The following is a 17,812-nucleotide window of genomic DNA, read 5'->3' as shown; positions in this document are numbered from 1 at the left end:
GTCTTTTCTCCTCAAGAGTGACCCTGCGGGCATTCTCAAAGGAAACAGCAGCGCTATAGATGGTGTGTCTCCAGACCTCCCAACTGGAGGCCAGAGTAGACCAGTTATGTTGATCAATATGGCCAAGGCTGAGATGTTGTTTCAGGGAGTCCTTGTATCTTTTCTTCGGGGCTCCTCTTTTGTGGCAGCCGGTGGCAAGTTCACCATAAAGCAGGATCTTAGGGAGGCGGTGGTCCTTCATCCTGGAGACGTGCCCTGCCCAGCTCAGCTGTGTTCTCATGAGCATGGCCTCAATGCTTGTGACTGCTGCTTGTTCTAGAACAGACGTATTGGTCACATAACCTGGCCAGTGGATGTTCGGCGTTATGTATCACTAAGGGAATGGCATATCCATGTATCCATAAAGGAATGTCCCCGGAGCTCCCGCTGCCGAAGGGCCGTGCTGTCGCCCTGGGGAGGATGCTCGCTGGGTGAGCCCAGAGCTCCGGGCTCGGCGCCCACGTGGCGGTGGCGGAGAACACCCAAGGCCGGGCCGGACCCGCCGCCGCTTCCTGCCCGCGGGGCGGGGCCGAGCTCTGCCCGCCCCGCCCGGGTCGGCGGCGGAGAACCATGGCGGGGCGAAACCCGGGCACCGAGCTGGGTAAGGGTTCCCCGGGGGGACCTGCGGGGCTCTCGGGAGGGGCTCCCGGCGGCAGCCGCGGGGCGCGGGCGGGCGGGCGAGGGGGTGGCTGGAGGCGCCGGCCCACCTCGGTGTGTAGGAGCCGGGCTGCTGCACAGCCTTGTCTGTCCGAAAAAAACAAAACAGACCTACGAGTCCTGTAGGTCTTCTAAGGTATTCCAGTGGCGTGTAACCGGGAGGCCGGCAGGAGGCTGGTTTTCCCTTTGTTACTGGAGGTTGAACACAAGTTGAGGTCTCCCTGTGTCACACGGGACTTTGGCTGGAAGGGTTCCGAGCAGGGTGACAGGTTGTAGGGGCGGCCGGGGCTGCGGGGCTCCACAGCCCCCAGTCCTGTCACAAAGCTGGGCTTGGTCCTCTCTCACACACCTTGCTGGTTCTCACGGAGTAATCCTCCCTACTCTCCTTCTTCCCAAGGGATTCAAAACACTTGATGAGTTGGATTCATATTTGCAAATCTGAGACTTCACCTCTTCTTATCATTCCCCTTGTTGCTTGCTCTCTGAGGAGTGACAGGGATTTTCCAGGTGGTCTCCAAGCCCGAAAGTTGGCTCTGCCTCGGGTGAAGCAGAGAGCAGCCAAAAAAGGGTTTCTCTGGAGCAATTAGGAGAATTTCTCTTCTGCTCGTTTCTGGGAAAAGAAAAAGGGCTACAGCTTTCTCACTTCTCCACCCAGCAAAACACAGCTGCAGCAGTGGAATGAATTGAAGGGATGAGCCTTCCTACAGTCTGCCTTTAAGGTGTGATAATTTGGTCAGCGTGAGTAAGTGGACAGTTAAGTGGAGGAGATACAGGGGTGGCATCACGGAAGATGGGAAGCAAAGCTGGTGTGGGACAGGGATATCTGTAAGTGCGAGCAGAGTTCAGGAGGCACGTGGTGTCATGTGGCTGCACTCCTATCACGAGAACAAGCACAGGCGCGTTTTACGGAATTAACATGCAGTTTAAATTATTAACTTGTGGACAAGTGAGAGTCGACTGCGTTTTCATTCACTGAAATCATGGACGTGTTGCAACTCCTAAAAGTGAGCTGTCTGATTGCTCTCTGATGTGCTTGTTTGTGGGCTCTTTGTAGGGGGGGGGTGAGTTTCAGCCGTAGCCACCTGAACAGCATCTTTTTGCTGAAACAAACACGTTAATGACATAGTGACAAAACTTCTGTGTCTCTTAGGAAAACAAGCTAGCACTGAAGTTTGCAAATACACTCCAGTTATTTTAAACTAGGTGTGTTGCATGCTTTTTCTTACTGTAAACTCAGTCTTACAGTTAATTGTTGGTATGTGTGGGGAGTTCAGAAACTTGAATGTGAAGCCAGTTCAGTTCTTATCAAGCAGTCATCCTCCAAGAGGCATACACTCAAGGAAGATCCTACTGTCTAGTGGGAAATTATTGGAAGAGATGGGTAACCTCACTAACCGTTGGCTGGATCTTGCTGTGCAGCCACAGTCAAGGGAAAAGTGTTCAACGTGCAGCTGACCAGCACAACATAATCACTGGTTTTTTGCACCCAGTAAAATAATCTTTGAGTATATTCCAAATACTTTCTATAACTCTGTCTTCTCCTGTTAAGTAGCCCTTCCCTGCCTAAGAGGCAGAGTCAACTAATGCCCAAGATTATCAACAGAGAGCACAGAGCGATGGATGTCTTCAGGGCTGCACCATGTGGCCTCTTCCAGCTGCAGCTGATTTACCTGGAAAGGCCAGTGCCCTCAGATTATCAGCAGATACTTGTTGCCATCCCTTCTCAGTGATCTTTATTTAAACCAGTTGTGGTCAAAATGAGCTGAGTTGGATGCTTGGGACAGGTGTAGTAGGGGAATGGTGTGGTGGCCACATTTAAGTGGCAGCTTCTAGCAGCTGCTTTAAAGGGAGAACTGAATCTCCCTGCCATTTACTCTCCTGCTAAATACACATCTGAAATACAGCAATATTCTTAATACACCACTTAACATATCCTACTTAATGCTGTACCTTAGCTGGTAGCAGTATTCAAAAAGAATGTGTTAAACCCTTTATCTTTCGTGGTTGCTGACAATACACACTGCTGTGATAGAGGCACTTCAGTTTTTGAAGGTTTTTCAAACTTGTGGCAGCAGCTTTAACAGTAATTCAAGTGATTTGTCCTGTATCTCACACAGCATTTTGTAGGATTATAGTTTTCTAACAGGGACATCTAGTGGTAAAATATATTTTACTTAAAAATATATTATTTGAGTCCTTTTCTGTGTCTATTTCTGTGCTTGCTACATGTCATTATTTAAGCAGTAAATTTCTGATCCTGCCGTCAGAAAACATCTATTTGTTTATCAACAAGCCAAGCTCTTCAGAAATCATGGAATGCAGTGCTTTTCCATGTGTTTGGTTTTTTTTTTTTGTAAAATAAATATATTTTTGTAAAAGCCCTTAAATTCTTCCCTCCTTCCCATCACTGTGCATTTGTAGAAGAACGTGTTTGCTTGGGATAAAGAACAGGTATGTGTTCCACAGATGAAGACACTGATGTGCACAGTCAGAGGGTCACTAGCCTAATACACTGATACATTTGCCATCACAAAGTCGTGTAAAGAAGCCAGATAAAGAATTTTACAAGTTTTTCATTCCACGGGGACTGTTTATGGAGTCATTCTTTTGTACTGGGGTTCACCACGATGCCTGCAGGGCCTGAAAGGAGTCTGCCTCTCCTGCTCTGCTCACAAGGTTGCTCGGTTATAATAGTCCAGACGTCTCATGTTTTGTCATATTTCAGAGAACTATCAGATGCCACTTTTTAATGCCACTTCACAACAAAATAGTGAAACATGTCGATGAGTATCTGATTTATATGTGTAAGCTAGTACCATACTTCTTTGGTTTGGGGATGCAGACATATGGGTTTTCTGTTCCCTGCAGGTGCAGTTTTGATGGGACGACTTCAGAAGTCGTGGAAAAAGACATTTAGTAACCTTGATTAGGGGCAGAAAATGGCAAAATAGAAAGTTTAAAACCAGGCAGTGTTATCTTCTGTATTTATCATTTGTTATTCTGGTAAAAGGGTAAATGGCCTGACCAACCTAATTGCCTTCCACAGTAAAATGACTGGATATGTTGACAAGGGGAGAGCAGTGGATGTCATTTAATTCTACTTCAGCAAGGCTTTTTACACTGTCTTGCAGTATTTTGTATCCAAGTTGAGACATTTGGATGAACAGGTACTGAAATAGTTGAAAACCTGGTCTGCTGGTTGGGCTGAGAAGATGATGGTCAATACTCTGCTTTGGGGCTGGTACCAAGCAGGGCATTACAGGCATCTAGCCTGGGACTTGTCCTGTTTAACATTCTTTTCAGTGACTTTGAAGGGGCAGTGGCTTGTTTGCAAAAAGTTTGCATAAAGTTTGCAAGTGAGACTGAATTAGCCAGATTGTTTAGAGGGACCCAAACTGGCTGAGAAAATGGGTCAACAGATGTCCAGCAGGCCCAGAGACAGAGCCCTGCCCCGGGAAGGACAAGTCCCAGCAGCCACACGGGGCCTCCTGGGATGTTCCAGTGGGGACATGGACAGTAGTTCATGGGGAGAGAGGGACTGTCCCTTCTGCCCAGCACTTGTTAGAGCAGCCCTGGAAGACTGTGTCCAGTTTTCTTGCTTCCCAATAGGAAAAAGAGATTGATGACTTGTCACCCTTCAGCAGAGGGACACCACAGTGGGTCCAGGGCTGGAGCACTTGCCCTGTGAGGAAATGCTGATGGAGCTGGGTGGGTTCAGCCCGGGGAAGCAATGGCTTTTGGGGGTCCTGACAGCTGCCAGCTCATCCCTGCAGGGAGTGCATCTAGAAGGCAGAGCTGTGCTCTTCACAGCATTGCTTGATGAGATGAAGTAAGACAGCAGCCAGAGAAGTTCATACTGGATATAAGGAAAAACTTTTTCATACGGAAGAGTCCAGTGGTGGCACAGGTTGCCCAGAGAGGCTGTGCAGTCTGCATCTTTGAGGACACTCAAAACCTCATTGAGCAAAGCCCTCAGCAGCCTGAGCTCAGTGCTGATGCTGCATTGCACAGGAGTTTGGACAAGCGACCTTCAGAAACCTTCCAGCTCAAATTATTCTATATGTTTTTTTACCTCTGTGTGTGTATGTATGTCTGTGTATATATGTATATACATGTATGTCTGTGTATTCTGAGCAATGAGTAATTAGTTACTGTTGTTTTGCAATGTTCTTGGATCTAAAAAACCCAAAATCTATCTGTGTTGCTCAGACCCTCTAATTGAAGGGCCAGAAATACATTCATTATGTTTCAATTGATATTTTTAATTATAGCTGGTATTTCTGAGCCATTTACATGTGAGAGCTAGCCTGTTGGTAAGTGGCATTTAGATAATGAAGTGTTGCATCCCTTTCAAGACAGCATAATTCTGTTCTAATATATTAATAGCTGGTTTTAGCCTGTACTGTGGCTCTGGTTCTTCACTGTTCCTTTCTAACACCTTTTGAATCTGCTGGATAATTTTAGTCAAATTTGAAGGACAGGTAGATGTCTCTGAAATAAGTAAGGCGCTGGGTGGAGTGACCAAATTAGTCCCTCTGTTGAGAGAAAGGCAAGAACAGATCAGCATTTACGTGAATTTTCATCCTCTGTAGAGAGAAAGGCAAGCACAGATCAGCATTCACATGAATTTTCATTGCGAGTTGTTTGTTTGGGCTTTATGCAAGTAACAACATCCTGCTTTAGTCCATGGTTGTAGGACTATGTCAGGACAGCTGAGTTATTGGAGTGAGGAGAGGTCTCAAGCCCGGGAAGAAGAGAAGGAACAACAGGGGACTTGGATCTGCAGGAAACCAGGCCCCTATATCTGCAGCTTTCTTTCTGAGGAAAGACTTGTCAGTGTTTTTCAAAGTGCTTTGGAGGATACCAGGATCCACTGTGTGATTTCAGTAATGTCACAAGATAGTAGAGCTGATTTCTAGTTCAGGGCTTGTTCTTTCATGTCCTGCATCGAGTATCTGAATGCAGATGGCTTTGGGGCTGAACTTCTTTCGTGTAAAGAAAAAAACATCCAAAATTATGGACCTGTTGGTCCATAGCAAGTGTCACTACGGAAAAATAATTAAAGCTTCTGCCTCCACGAAACTGAATAACCCCCAAACCTCTAAAAAGCTTACATGGTAAGACAACTGTAACAAGACCTGATCCTGAAGCCTTTTCTCTGTCTTCAGTGGCTTTGCTCAGCTCTGCATGGCCAGCTGGGGTCAGCCTGTGTCCAGCTGAATTACCTCGTCTTCCACTGCGGGTTCAGGACGCAGTTTCACTCGCTTCTCCAGAAATAACAGCTTTCATCACTTCCCTTACTCGTTTTATCCTGTCTTCATGGTAAGAGCAGGAGCACACATGCTGTTTCTGGCACAGAGAAGGAAATAATCAGTTGGGATGCAGCTTCTTTTGGGGACAGTGCTGCCTTAAAATGCTTGTGAAACTACTGCCTCAGGCATTTTTGAGCTTTCTGTTTCACCATCTGAAGGGATGCCATCGACACATTTTTTTTTAAAGCTTTTGGAAAGCTTAGTTGGTTTTATGAAGAATGTGTTAGGTACCTTAGATATTTATGTAATTATCCTAATGAAGTGTTTTTGTTTATTGTTTTCTGAGGAAATGCTTGGTATTTTTGGGTTTGTGTTCTTCAAAGAGAGGAGATGAATTTCCTGCTAAGAAATTGAATATGATTTCTTCAAATGTCTTCAGAGAAAAAAGTAAACTTGAAGAGTGATTACAGAATATTGGCTAATTAGCTGTAGTGTAACTGCTTTAATTACTTTTATCCCTGAAGCCACATGACTGTGCAGATGACTAGCAGATGACTTATTTAAAAAAAAAAAAAAGACGTGTTCACACTGCAAGGTTAATGAGCCTAATTAAATATAGTTTTCCTTAGCCAGATACTAAATCATAAAGCTTGGGGGAGTGAGGGAGGGCAAGAATCCAAAGGCAGTCAGTTCTATTTCAAATAATGGTTTTATTCTGATTTTTAATGGGAAAAAAAATTGCTGGAATTGTGATTGGTTTTGCTGAATAGAGATACTTACATCTAAAGATTTGATGAGACCTCACATGGCAAACTTTGAAAGTCTATTTTGAGACGATTACACTGAGACATATTTGTTTTCACTTGCCCATTGCTTTAATTAATGTAGAAATGGGCTTGAATAAAAGGTCTGTGTTAGATGGAAGTCTCCATCTGCTGCTGCATATTACCAGAACCTTTGTCCTTCCTTGTGCTGTGCAATTTTTATGACACCATTTTATTTCCTGTAGTAGGCCGCACACTGTCTCGCATTAGGCTGTACAAAAAGGATGGAGTTCTGATTTTGTAAAATTATTTAATGGTTTTTTTTATCTTTTCTGCCTTTGCTGTGCGCAGTGGTTAGAGATCCCACATTCAGAAAAATACTTGGAGGTCCAAATTCTATGATCTTTCAAGGAAACTTGTGTCTCGGGCACCAAAATTAGATATTAGACGTCACTGAGTTGCCATGTGTGAGTTACCTTCGTGGCTAGCCTTGACTTACTGAACACAGAAGGAAAAATGTGTTACACAGTGAAAGGGGCTTAAGCCAATGAATTTCATCATATTTGCAAAGAACATTTGGTCAGCTATTGCTGATCAGCTGATATTTGGTAATTTTCACAGGTGACTTTGGTCAAAGCAAAAGTAGTAACTTATTTCACTTCTTCCACATCTTTTCTTCCACTGGTTTACTTTTTCTTTTTTTTTTTTTTTTTTCTTTTTTTTTTTCTTTCTCCAAATGGCACAATACTTTTTCCTTTAAGGTAATCTAGTGTGCAGTGCTCTGTGTTCTGAAAGGATTCCTCAGACCTTCTGAGTAGCTCAAAAGTCAGGTGGGGTAGATACAACACCTCTATGTGTGTTTCTACCCAATCCAGCACGTGATGAATCCTGAATCCTCTGCAAATAATGACTAATGCAGAGTTAACCTCATGGGGGAGATTTATGTTCTTTCATTTAAATTTTCATCTCAAACTTGAATTTTCCCTATGCAGCAGACTGGACACTGCCTTCATATTCTCCCAAACTCTTCTACAGAAGGCTGGAATTTTTTATAAACTAATTGTTAGTTGTATTTATTGGTTGTCTTTAGTAATGTAGAAAGAACAGGCTAACTGAAAGGATCCTTATAGAGAATGAGAAGCGGATTTTCTTCATCTAAACTTTTTTCTTTGATTTTATCACATTTTCCCAAGGGACCGAAAGGTTACTGTGCACCCAGTAGGGCTCCAAAGCTATAACAATAAATGGTATTATGATTAAATGATACTACCTAAGTACTTGGCACATAGTAGGAGAATCATAACACAGAGTTTGTGTTTCCTACTTTTATGTATGTATTCATTTATTTATGTATGTATGCATTTATTTATTTCTTTATTTATTTTGTTGGTTGGTTAGTTGTGCTTTCCTCCCTCATGGACTTTGTCAGTATTCCCTGTAGTGGCCCCATGGGAAGTGGTGTGTGGGCACTGCAGGAACTTCAAGCTTAAGGCAACTGCAGGGGATGCAGAGGTTTTGCTAGTCTATGTTTCAGCTGCCTGTATAGTTTGCATTTATTGATAGGCAAAAAGGAGGAAAATTCCAGCCACAGCTTTTGTAGCAATAGCTTTTCTCACCTGCTTTGCACATGTCAGCTGAGCTTCCTGCTTTTGGGGCAGAATGGATCAGCCTGTAGCTTTGAAAACACAGAGAAGTAACAAAGAGTTGTTTGCAGAGTTGCAAACCACTCCTTTTCCTTGTTCCTATGCAGTGGGTCTGATGCTAAATTCTAAAGAAATCCATAAATTCTTTAGGATTCCTTTGAAATTCCGTCATTGATTTACTTTTTCTGCTTTTAGCCAACATTTTGACCTTGTAGACACCACTCATTAATATCTTGCATGTAGTAATAGGAAAGCGGTAGCACAGTAGCTTACTGTGCTCAGAACAAGATTTTATTTAGCTATTAATGCTCTTATTCTGCATTTCCAGTGAGTCATCTTTACCCTAAATTGGTTTCTCTGCGGCTTTTTGTAAGTCTAGGAAAATGAGCTTTTATTTACACATACTTTGGCTAGTTATATTAGTTTTCTACTTTTTTTTGGCTATTAAAGCTATCAAGGGTAAGATTTCTGTACCAAATTAGTGATTTTGGCTATCAGCTTTTTTTTTTTTAAGTTTTAAACCTTTTTTTAAATCAATATGCTCGAGGGAAATGCAAATTTAATGCGGTGGTAAAGAAGATTCATAGAGATAACATGCTCTTAATAAAGTCAGTCACCCAGAATTATTATCTCCTGGTATCTATGTCCATGTCCCTATTCTGACCTCAACTGATGATGATATTTGATGATTGATGGGGGTGATTTGCTGATGATTGGTGGTTAATGATTGTTGATGTTGTTTTCAGAGTATTTGCATGGAATGCTTCTATGATTAGTATTTAGAAAAAATATTTGTGTTTTGGGATATGAGAGATTTTAAAGATATTCCGATTTCTTTTTCCTGTGTACTCCCATGAGCAGTTTATGTATATTAATAATAAAAATTTACACTTTTGGTTTATCACACTAAGCAAAAATTTAAAGATTCAAGAGCCTGAAACCCTCAGTTCTCCTTTTTCAGTCAGTTACCCTTTGTTAGCCCTCATTAAGCAGAGTCCAGTACGTGGTTCTGCTAGTTTTAGACAGTATGTTGAGCATCTGCTTCTCTTTGGGTTATTGTTCATGGATACTGAACCTCACTGAAGTTGTGAGTTGTCTCCCTTCAGTGGGCACCTGAAGGAATTCACACGTTGAAGATGCTGCCCTGAGTCCTCCCAGGCACTTGGCAAGGTGAGCACTTCTAGGGCTGCTTCCAGAAGGGTGTGTTGCCCAGAATTCAGTACTTTTGGAAACCTGCAGTTAATCAGGCCCTAGTAGCAAATTCAGTAGCATTAGCTCCAGACAATAACAACCTAAATGCTTTGTTATGCCTGAGTTTGTTCAGGGTTTTTTTTGAGCGTGTGGGGTCCACCGTCTGTAAACAAAGGTTCAGGCACACAAAAAATGCTGTTGTGTCCTGGGACCCAGCAGACGAGCAAAGGGCTGAATAAGTGTTACTATTTATTCAGAATTAAGAAGTAAATCAGCAAGCAAAGGCAGAAGGCTGTTTTGTGGGTGGGTTTTTTTTTCATGCTGCATGTACTTAGTCCAGGACTGGCAACAGGATGTCTCTCATCAGTGCTAAGTTAATTCAGTCGTAATGGCAAACAGAACATGCTGTGTGAAACATCCAGTTCACAGATCATACTCTAACAGAAGTTAATGCTATTTTGGACTGGTGATAACTACACAAGTCCCTAAAAGGACATGAAAGCACAACATGCTCTTCAGAGGTTCCAAACCAAGCTACAACTTTCTTCTAAAGTACCACACCATGTATTATAAGAACACAGAAATAGGTAAGACTTTTTTTTGTTTGTTTTTCCTCACAGAACTTGGCTGGATCTCAAAAGTGTATGTGAATCGACCTGCAGTTGTGAGGCATGCAGAAGAAATTAAAAAATGGAAAACTTTGAAAGGTAATTGGCAAGTAAGTGCTCTTCTTATGCATTCTGTTCCTGTATTTTTAAAGCAGTCGCTCTCCCTCTCCAGGCTGTAATATTGAATTTTTTTCAAGATACATGTAAACTTAAAAGATGTGCTTGTCCATGTCTTATTTTAATAATTTGTATTTGATGATGATGGGATGGAATAAGGTGACGCATTTATCCAAACAAGTTAAAAACCTTATAACTCATGAGTGGCAAAACCGCAAATGGATTTAAGTCATCTTTATTCATGAGTGGATTAAATTGTATATTACTATCCCACCACATTTATTCTGTTTCCCAGACAGACTCCTCTGCATGCTGCCGTCTTATTTTTTTTAATTTTAGAGCTGTAAGATATGATCGTGGTCCCTGTCAAGTTTGACCTACCTGGATGATTTTTCTTTACTTAAACATTCCCAACGTGTGTGATTTCATTGCTTAACTAGTTTTTACCTAAAATTAAGAAAAAAATACTGACTGGCTGTGGCATTTGGAGGGGGGAAGGAGCCCACTAGTATTAGGGGGACTGACTTTTCAACTGCTGAGATAAGGTAAATGGTGGGTTATTTTCCACCTTACTATAAAATAAGTTCATGTAAAGCATCACTAGAGCCAGTGGTGCAAATGAACTTCTCTTCAGGGCTGACTTGAATTCATTGAATACACGTTTAGAGTGTCTTGGCAGTTACCCTCAACCTCTGCTGGTTGCTGCCCTCCTGGCAGAATTGACAGATACTGGCCTGGTGTGCATTTTGGTTTCTCCAGTTTATACATTACACAGAGCCACTCAGTCACCAGTGTAGGCTGATGTGTTCTGCAGTGCAGGACAGGTGAGGCACAGCCACGTGCTGGCTTCTGCCCCCTCAGTGGCAGGATGGGAAGTGCTGAGAGGGGAATGGCAAGCAGAACTGGCTGCAGGATGCTCTGAGTGGTTTGGCAGCAGCATTCGGCCAAGGGCGAGGTCTGGGAAATGCTGTGCAGCAGAGCTGGAGCAACCAGTGAGCTCCCAGCCCCTGGGTTGTAGCTGGTGTCCAAAAGACAGACTGATTCTTCATTCACCAAACAGCTGTTCTGCAGGAAGATTCATGGGATTCCTCCCCACTGCTCACTAAACAAGTGGTTTGTGTGCAGCAGTAACTGAAAACCTGGAAGCAGGAGGAAGGAGTCAGCGAAGGATGAGTCTTAACAGTGGGACATAATAGAACAAAGCAAGAATCATTTAATTACATTTAATTCTTGGAAAAAAATTGCTCAAAATAGTTGACATCCTGAGCCCAAGCGTGTTGTGCAGCCATTCTGGAGTGGCTGAAGCTGTGTTCACAATGAGCACAGATCTTGGGGATGACAGTTTGGGGATAAGTTGATGTAGCTGTAAGATCCTACTGGGAGGTGATAGAAAAAAAATCTTCCTGCCTCTTTTTCCGTCCTGAAAGTTTGTGCTTTGTGTGTTATGATTAAATAAAAAAAATGGACATAAACTGAGGAAAGTTGGACACCAGCTCAGCATTTCTTAAAAGTTTCTTGTGCACAAAAAAGTTACTTGATACCAAGGTAATCAGTCCAGTGGTTCTGAGTTGGGAAATAGTGTCAGGGAGAAAATCGAGAGGGTGTTTCATAATCTTGGTTATCCTCAGATACTGCAGCTGCAGTAGTGTAAAAAGAGAGTCTGATTTGACCACACTTACTGTACAGAGAGAGCCACAGGCTTTCAATACAAAGAATCATTTGGAAGAAAGGGATTTAGTGTCACTCCCACAACACAGCTGGAGGAAAAATATTTATTACTAACATTTCTCCACCCTCCTGTGTAGAAACATTGGTACTTCAGCAAGGTTTTACTTTGAAGAATGTCAGAAGCATCTCTCCTGTATTTGAACACTGTCATTGCAGGATAGTCATGTGCTATTTATTTCAGAGATGATTTTGAACCGTTGCGTGTTTGAATGTAAGGAGCATCACTGATTCGAATTCTGCAGCCCATTGCCCAAAATACACATTTGGAAAACCCTTTAAAAAACCCCCAAAGTTATTGGAACTCCCTGACTACATCTGTCTTGATCAGTTTATGATTCATGTCGTAAGAGATGAGACAAAAATTCCCTGGAACGAAGGATAAAAAAATCCAAGTAGAAGAAACACAAAACTATTTAAAGTGAAAAACCCCTTTGATGTATTAGAGGGTGAAAGGAGAAATCAGTTAGAAAGCAGTCAAGCTTAGACTGACAGAGGCCAGTGATGGTTCATTACTCTGTTGAGTCACCCCAAAGCAGGTTTCAGTGTCACATTTGCTGCAGGTGCCGAAAGGAGACTCCCATCAGCGAAGTGTGAAAGTTTTGTAGGCAGGCCAGCCATGGAAGATTTTCAGAGTAATACCTTCATGCAGAAACAAGCTTAGCTGCCTGCACTGACAAATCGTGTCACAGAGCAGAGCAATCAAAGAGGGGCTTTATGGACTTTGCTGTTGCAAACTCTCCCCTTGTACAAGTGCCCAGAAAGAGATGTCAGCTTTTAGTGAAGCCATCACTGTAAATGAGCATTTGCTGGAAGACCTTCAACAAATATTTCAAAATAATCTGTTAAGCTCAACTTTTGTTCAGCAAAAAAGCTCATAAAATTTTTAATTGTGCTTCTGTTCCATTCTTTGATTAATAACTATTTTAAAATTCTGTAGCATTTTCATATAAAGAGTGCTTTAGCCTTGTCACTTAGCTCTTGCTTTTGATTTTTAACTTTGCACCAAATAATTACAGAATTGTTTTTTATTCCTAATTCACACGAAAGAAAGTGGAAACATCTGGAGTCTAGACCCTAAGTTTGAAGAAGGTGGGGTTCTTAACCCCCCCAATTCCACATTTCACTCTCACAGCAGGATAAGCATGCAAGTGTGCAAATTGCTGATGTGTGAACTCCTCTGTGTGCTGTCGATTGCAAACCTGTGCTTCTCTTGAAGCATGTGTATAATTTCTTGTGCATACAACCCTTAAAAGATACAGACATACCGTGTAGCACAAGGCATATTATGGCAGTGAGGTATCTCACATAGGTGGTTTTTATCTTTGTCTTACAGAAACAAGATGCTTTTTTTTTTTTTCCGGATAAAAATGTCTGATTCTTACAGAGCCCCATTTGGTAGTTAGCTTTTGCACCAAAAATTGGAATTTGATCCTTTGGTTCTGAGAGGGGACTTTTGATTCCAAATCTTTTCTGTATCATTAGATACTGCTCAAGACATGAATAAATATCTGCCAACCCTGTCTATCATAAGCCATTATTAGTATATCCTCTGTCTTATCCTCTGTGTTTCCTCATTGTCAGAGTGAGCGCCAGGCTTCCGATTCCTGCATCTTCTGAGTCAGTTTGGCTTTGGAAGTTTAAGTGGAAATACTATCTTCCTTGTTTTGCTCCCTTTGTAGGCTGCTTGGCTGCTGAAAGCTGTCACCTGCATAGACCTCACCACTCTTTCAGGCGATGACACTCCTTCAAATGTTCAAAGACTGTGTTTTAAAGCAAAGCATCCTATCAGAGAGGATCTGCTCAAAGCCTTGGACATGCACGATAAGGGTATGGGAGCTTTTGTTGTGTGTATTTTGTCGAGAAAATGTCTGCATTTCCTCATTATTTTTCAGTTTTCAGAAATGGCTCTGGTCCACTGATTAAAGTCGTACGGTGTAGAACCAAAGGGGAACCAGGCCTCTGGTCTAAGCCATATACATAAAGTATCAAAGATTGTTCTCTTTTTTAAATTTGGATTTATGGTCTCTTCAGACAGTGGAAGTATTAAATATGAGGTCAATTATCTGAGACTTTTAGAGGATAGCATTTTAACTAGAAATGCAGTAGGACTTGCATTAACATAAAGACTGCTCAGTTGCTGCTGGCCTCAGTCTGGCTCAACAAGTAAGAACAGTTTGTCTTGCAGTAATTTGCTGATTAAGCATGTCTTAACTGTACATGTTGGCATTAAACTGTGAATCTGTCGATAAATATCTTGGAGTTCTAACTCCTGCTGATGTAGACTTGCTCCGAGGGTCAGGTGAAGGAACACGAGGGAGGAAACAATAGGGAGAATTACCTGAACTGTTTGAGCAATAGAACAGACATCCCTGGTGCAGGTGCTTAAGACCCTTGTGAGAATGCAGAAGGGGGAGATGAGAACAATGCACATGTGCTCATAATATGGAGTGCACTGGGGAAGGCAGAATTCTGTGTCTGAAAAACTGAACTGTGGCTTTTGCAGGAATTACTGTTGGAGCAGTTTGTGTATATCCTGCAAGAGTCACCGATGCTGTTAAGGCCCTAAAGGCTGCTGGTTGTAACATACCAGTAGCTTCAGGTAAGCTTTATTCAAAAATACACAGTTAAATATTTTGATGTTATAAAATATGTGGAAAAATCCAGAAGTTTGGGTTTGCTTCTGTGTCAGGGAGTAAGGTGAAAAAGTAACAGGTGGAAGGATGGGAATGGAGGGGAGGATTTTCTTCTGGTCTAATCTTTTGTTTTCTTTCAACTTCAAGCTTATCAGGAATGCCAAGTCTGTTTTGCTGGATGCTCTTCAAAAAAGTCTTTAAAATATATCAGTGTTTTCCTCGCCTGAATAGAAAAAATTGAGATAGTATGCTGGACAAGTATCAGTGTACACTTAGTAGATGAAGATGATGATGATAATAATAGGAGTTCTAATATAAAGCTTATTTTCTCTATCAGTTGTTTGGCTTTTAAGTGTAATCCTATCTCAAGTTTAACCATAGCCAGCAACTAAGCAACAGAGCTGCTCGCTCACACACCCCCTCCCAGGATGGGGAGGGAAGGAGAATTGGAAGGGTAAAAGTGAGAAAATCTGGGAGTTCAGATAAGAACAGTTTCATAATTCAAATAAAATACAATTAATAGTACTAATGGTAATAAATGCAATGAAAAGGAAAATAGCAACAAAAAAAAGAGAAAAAAACCACAAGTGAGACAAGTGACACAAACATAGAAGAGTTGCTCAGCACAAGCAGTAGCCCCCAGCCAAATTTAACCCTGATTTATATGCTGGATATGATGCCATGTGGAATGCATATCCCTTTGGGCAGTTGGGGTCTGCTGTCCTGCCTGTGTCTCCTCCCAGTTTTTTTGTGCACCCCCAGCCCACTCGCTGGTGGGGTGGGGTGAGAGGCAGAAAAGACCTTGACTCTGTGCAAGCCCTTCCTCAGCAGCAACCAAAACATCCTTGTAATACCAACACTGTTTCCAGAACAAATCCAAAACACAACCCCGTACCAGCTCCTGTGGGGATAACTCTATCCCAGCCCAAACCAGCTCATCCTAAATCTGTGCAGAGCTGAGGGCTGTTGACTGCTGGGCAGCCTACAGGTTCAGAGCCTTTACATACAACTCTCTGACAGTGCCAGCTCTTCTCCAGTCACCACACAGGAGAGACATGTCCTGAATCCACAATAAGCCAGAAGTAGAATCAAGGAATTATGCAGGTTGGAAGGGAGCTCTGGATGCCACCTGTTCCAACCTCTTGCTCAAAGCAGGGGCTAACTTTGAAGTTAGATTGGGTGTTTAAGGCTAAGACCCATGTTTTCTGGAGAATATTTTTTGTTGTTTCATTGTGTGTGGGAAAAATACATACTAAATGCATTTATATGTCAGAGAAAGACAATCTCTGAAAAAGCCATTGTTTTTTCCATTTCCAAAATTACCTTTGGGTTTTGTACTTAAACATCATAAACATAATCCTAAGTAGATCTCATTGAAAGCAATTTTTGCTGTATCGTGGTTTAGCTGTTAAACGATATTACTCTGATTTAACTTTAGATACTGCTTAAAAGAATTGGAGAGAATTAAAAATGTATGTATTACTTCATATCTGAGTTCACTTCTTGTTTGCTTAGTTCTGCTGGAGGCAATAGATATTTTGCTTTTTATGTAGGCTGCTCTGGAAAAATTTTAAGATGTGAAAGGTCTTTTCACAAGATGCACTTAGTGTCTTGCTGGACACTGGATTTTGAGGGTAGAGCTAATGCTTCTTGTGGGTGAAGAGGGGGTAGGATGAAGTGCCTTTAGATTTTTTTGAATCATGGTAGGCGTAAAAAACAGAATAACTTTCAAACTTTTTGGTGTATTAGAGGTATATGCAATCTTATGGTTATTTTATAAAACTTTAAAACATTTCTAAAACATTTCTTCCCTCTGCCTGCATCCTCTTTCACGCTAGTGGCTGCTGGGTTTCCATCTGGACAAACTCCTCTAGAAACCAAACTGGCTGAAATAAAGCTGGCTGTGGAATATGGTGCCAGAGAGATTGACATTGTCATTAGCAGGAGTCTGGTGCTGACTGGCCAGTGGGAAGGTGAGTCCCCACCCTTTGGCAAGGACCCTAAACCTCTCTATATGCACATGCTGTCTTTGTGTCTTCCCCAAATCACCACATCAGTCCTTGAAGAAAATGGTCCCTCCCCCAGTAGTCGTTGATAATCTGGGGCTCTGAGCTGAATAAAACCTATTTAACTAATTCTTGACAGAGGGTTGCATTTGTTTTTAAAAGAATGCTGTTGAAAGTCGTGTCAGGCTGGACATGCGGAATGTGCTTTGAAAATTCAGGTCTGTTCCTTCTGTGCCTTTAGAGGATTTTGTGTAAAGAGTTAAAAAACTAGCGAGTGAAAGCCTAATTATTTGAACAGTTTTGTAGAAAGCCCAAGGGGCTGTTAATGTAGACGATACCTTGTTAAATATACATGTTTCAATTCTTGACAAAAACATGTATTTTAGTTGTTTTCTTTCTCCTGAAAATTGAGGGTACAAATTGACTGTTCATATTATTATTGATGTTCTGGTGTCTGTAGACTACTACTAATTAGTAAGAACAATAATGCTGAAGATGGTTTTTACTCTAATTGCCTCCTTAATGTACTGTGAATGGTTTGCCTTAAGTGCTGACAGTGCTCCTATAACTAATCTCCACGTGAAGGTAAACACATCATTGTCTTGGAATGAATTTTCCATTTAGTTGTATAATGCAGTGCCATAATATCCTGGTTGGTTGGACGACTTCATAATGGACCCCTGGTATCTGAGTTTAGTTAAGGAAATACAGTCATCTTGCTAATAGATCATGTTTTCTGATTTTGGCCTTCCTTCAATTAGCAGTCAGAATTGAACCAAAAAATCCATGTTTCTGCATCTGTGTCTTCAGGGCTGATATCCTGGTTTCATTTGCTGTAATCTTTTGACCTCTTTTACAGTATTTACCATCTTCATCCTTCTGCTCTTAAATCTGTGCAGCTTTACAAACGTTTTGACTTCTGGAGGATGTGCATTGCTGCAGACGTTTGTTTCTTTCAGAGTGGCTATTTGTAAATTCAGGTATGGCCTCAGAAATTGCCGGAACATGGGGACTGGATGATTGAGAGGTTTTAAATAAGGCAGCGTGATGGACCAAGACCTTTACCAGCTGGCAGCAAGACTATGCATACACCTTCCTGTGCTGTATCTTTGTTAGGGTCTTCGCTATGGTCTACAAAGCAGATACCCCTCCAGGAGCTGCAGCCTGCTGAGGA

General features: G+C 41.9%; 1 protein-coding gene across 1 annotated transcript in view; it reads left to right on the top strand.

Moving 5' to 3' along the window:
- Nucleotides 1-552: 552 nt before the first annotated feature.
- DERA (deoxyribose-phosphate aldolase) overlaps nt 553-17,812 on the top strand; it is a 53,284-nt gene continuing 36,024 nt past the window's right edge. Inside the window, exons 1-5 of the mRNA XM_017823983.1 lie at nt 553-640; nt 10,167-10,264; nt 13,679-13,826; nt 14,503-14,598; nt 16,471-16,605. Coding sequence (XP_017679472.1) covers nt 610-640; nt 10,167-10,264; nt 13,679-13,826; nt 14,503-14,598; nt 16,471-16,605 — 508 coding nt within the window. The 5' untranslated portion in view covers nt 553-609. The remainder of the gene's footprint in view (nt 641-10,166; nt 10,265-13,678; nt 13,827-14,502; nt 14,599-16,470; nt 16,606-17,812) is intronic.

The sequence above is a fragment of the Lepidothrix coronata genome, unplaced genomic scaffold, assembly GCF_001604755.1.
Source record: "Lepidothrix coronata isolate B3197 unplaced genomic scaffold, Lepidothrix_coronata-1.0 Scaffold107, whole genome shotgun sequence".
In the NCBI taxonomy this organism is placed as follows: Eukaryota; Metazoa; Chordata; class Aves; order Passeriformes; family Pipridae; genus Lepidothrix; species Lepidothrix coronata.
The sequence above is the reverse complement of the archived record's forward strand: the minus strand, read 5'-3'. Positions and strand labels throughout refer to the sequence as shown.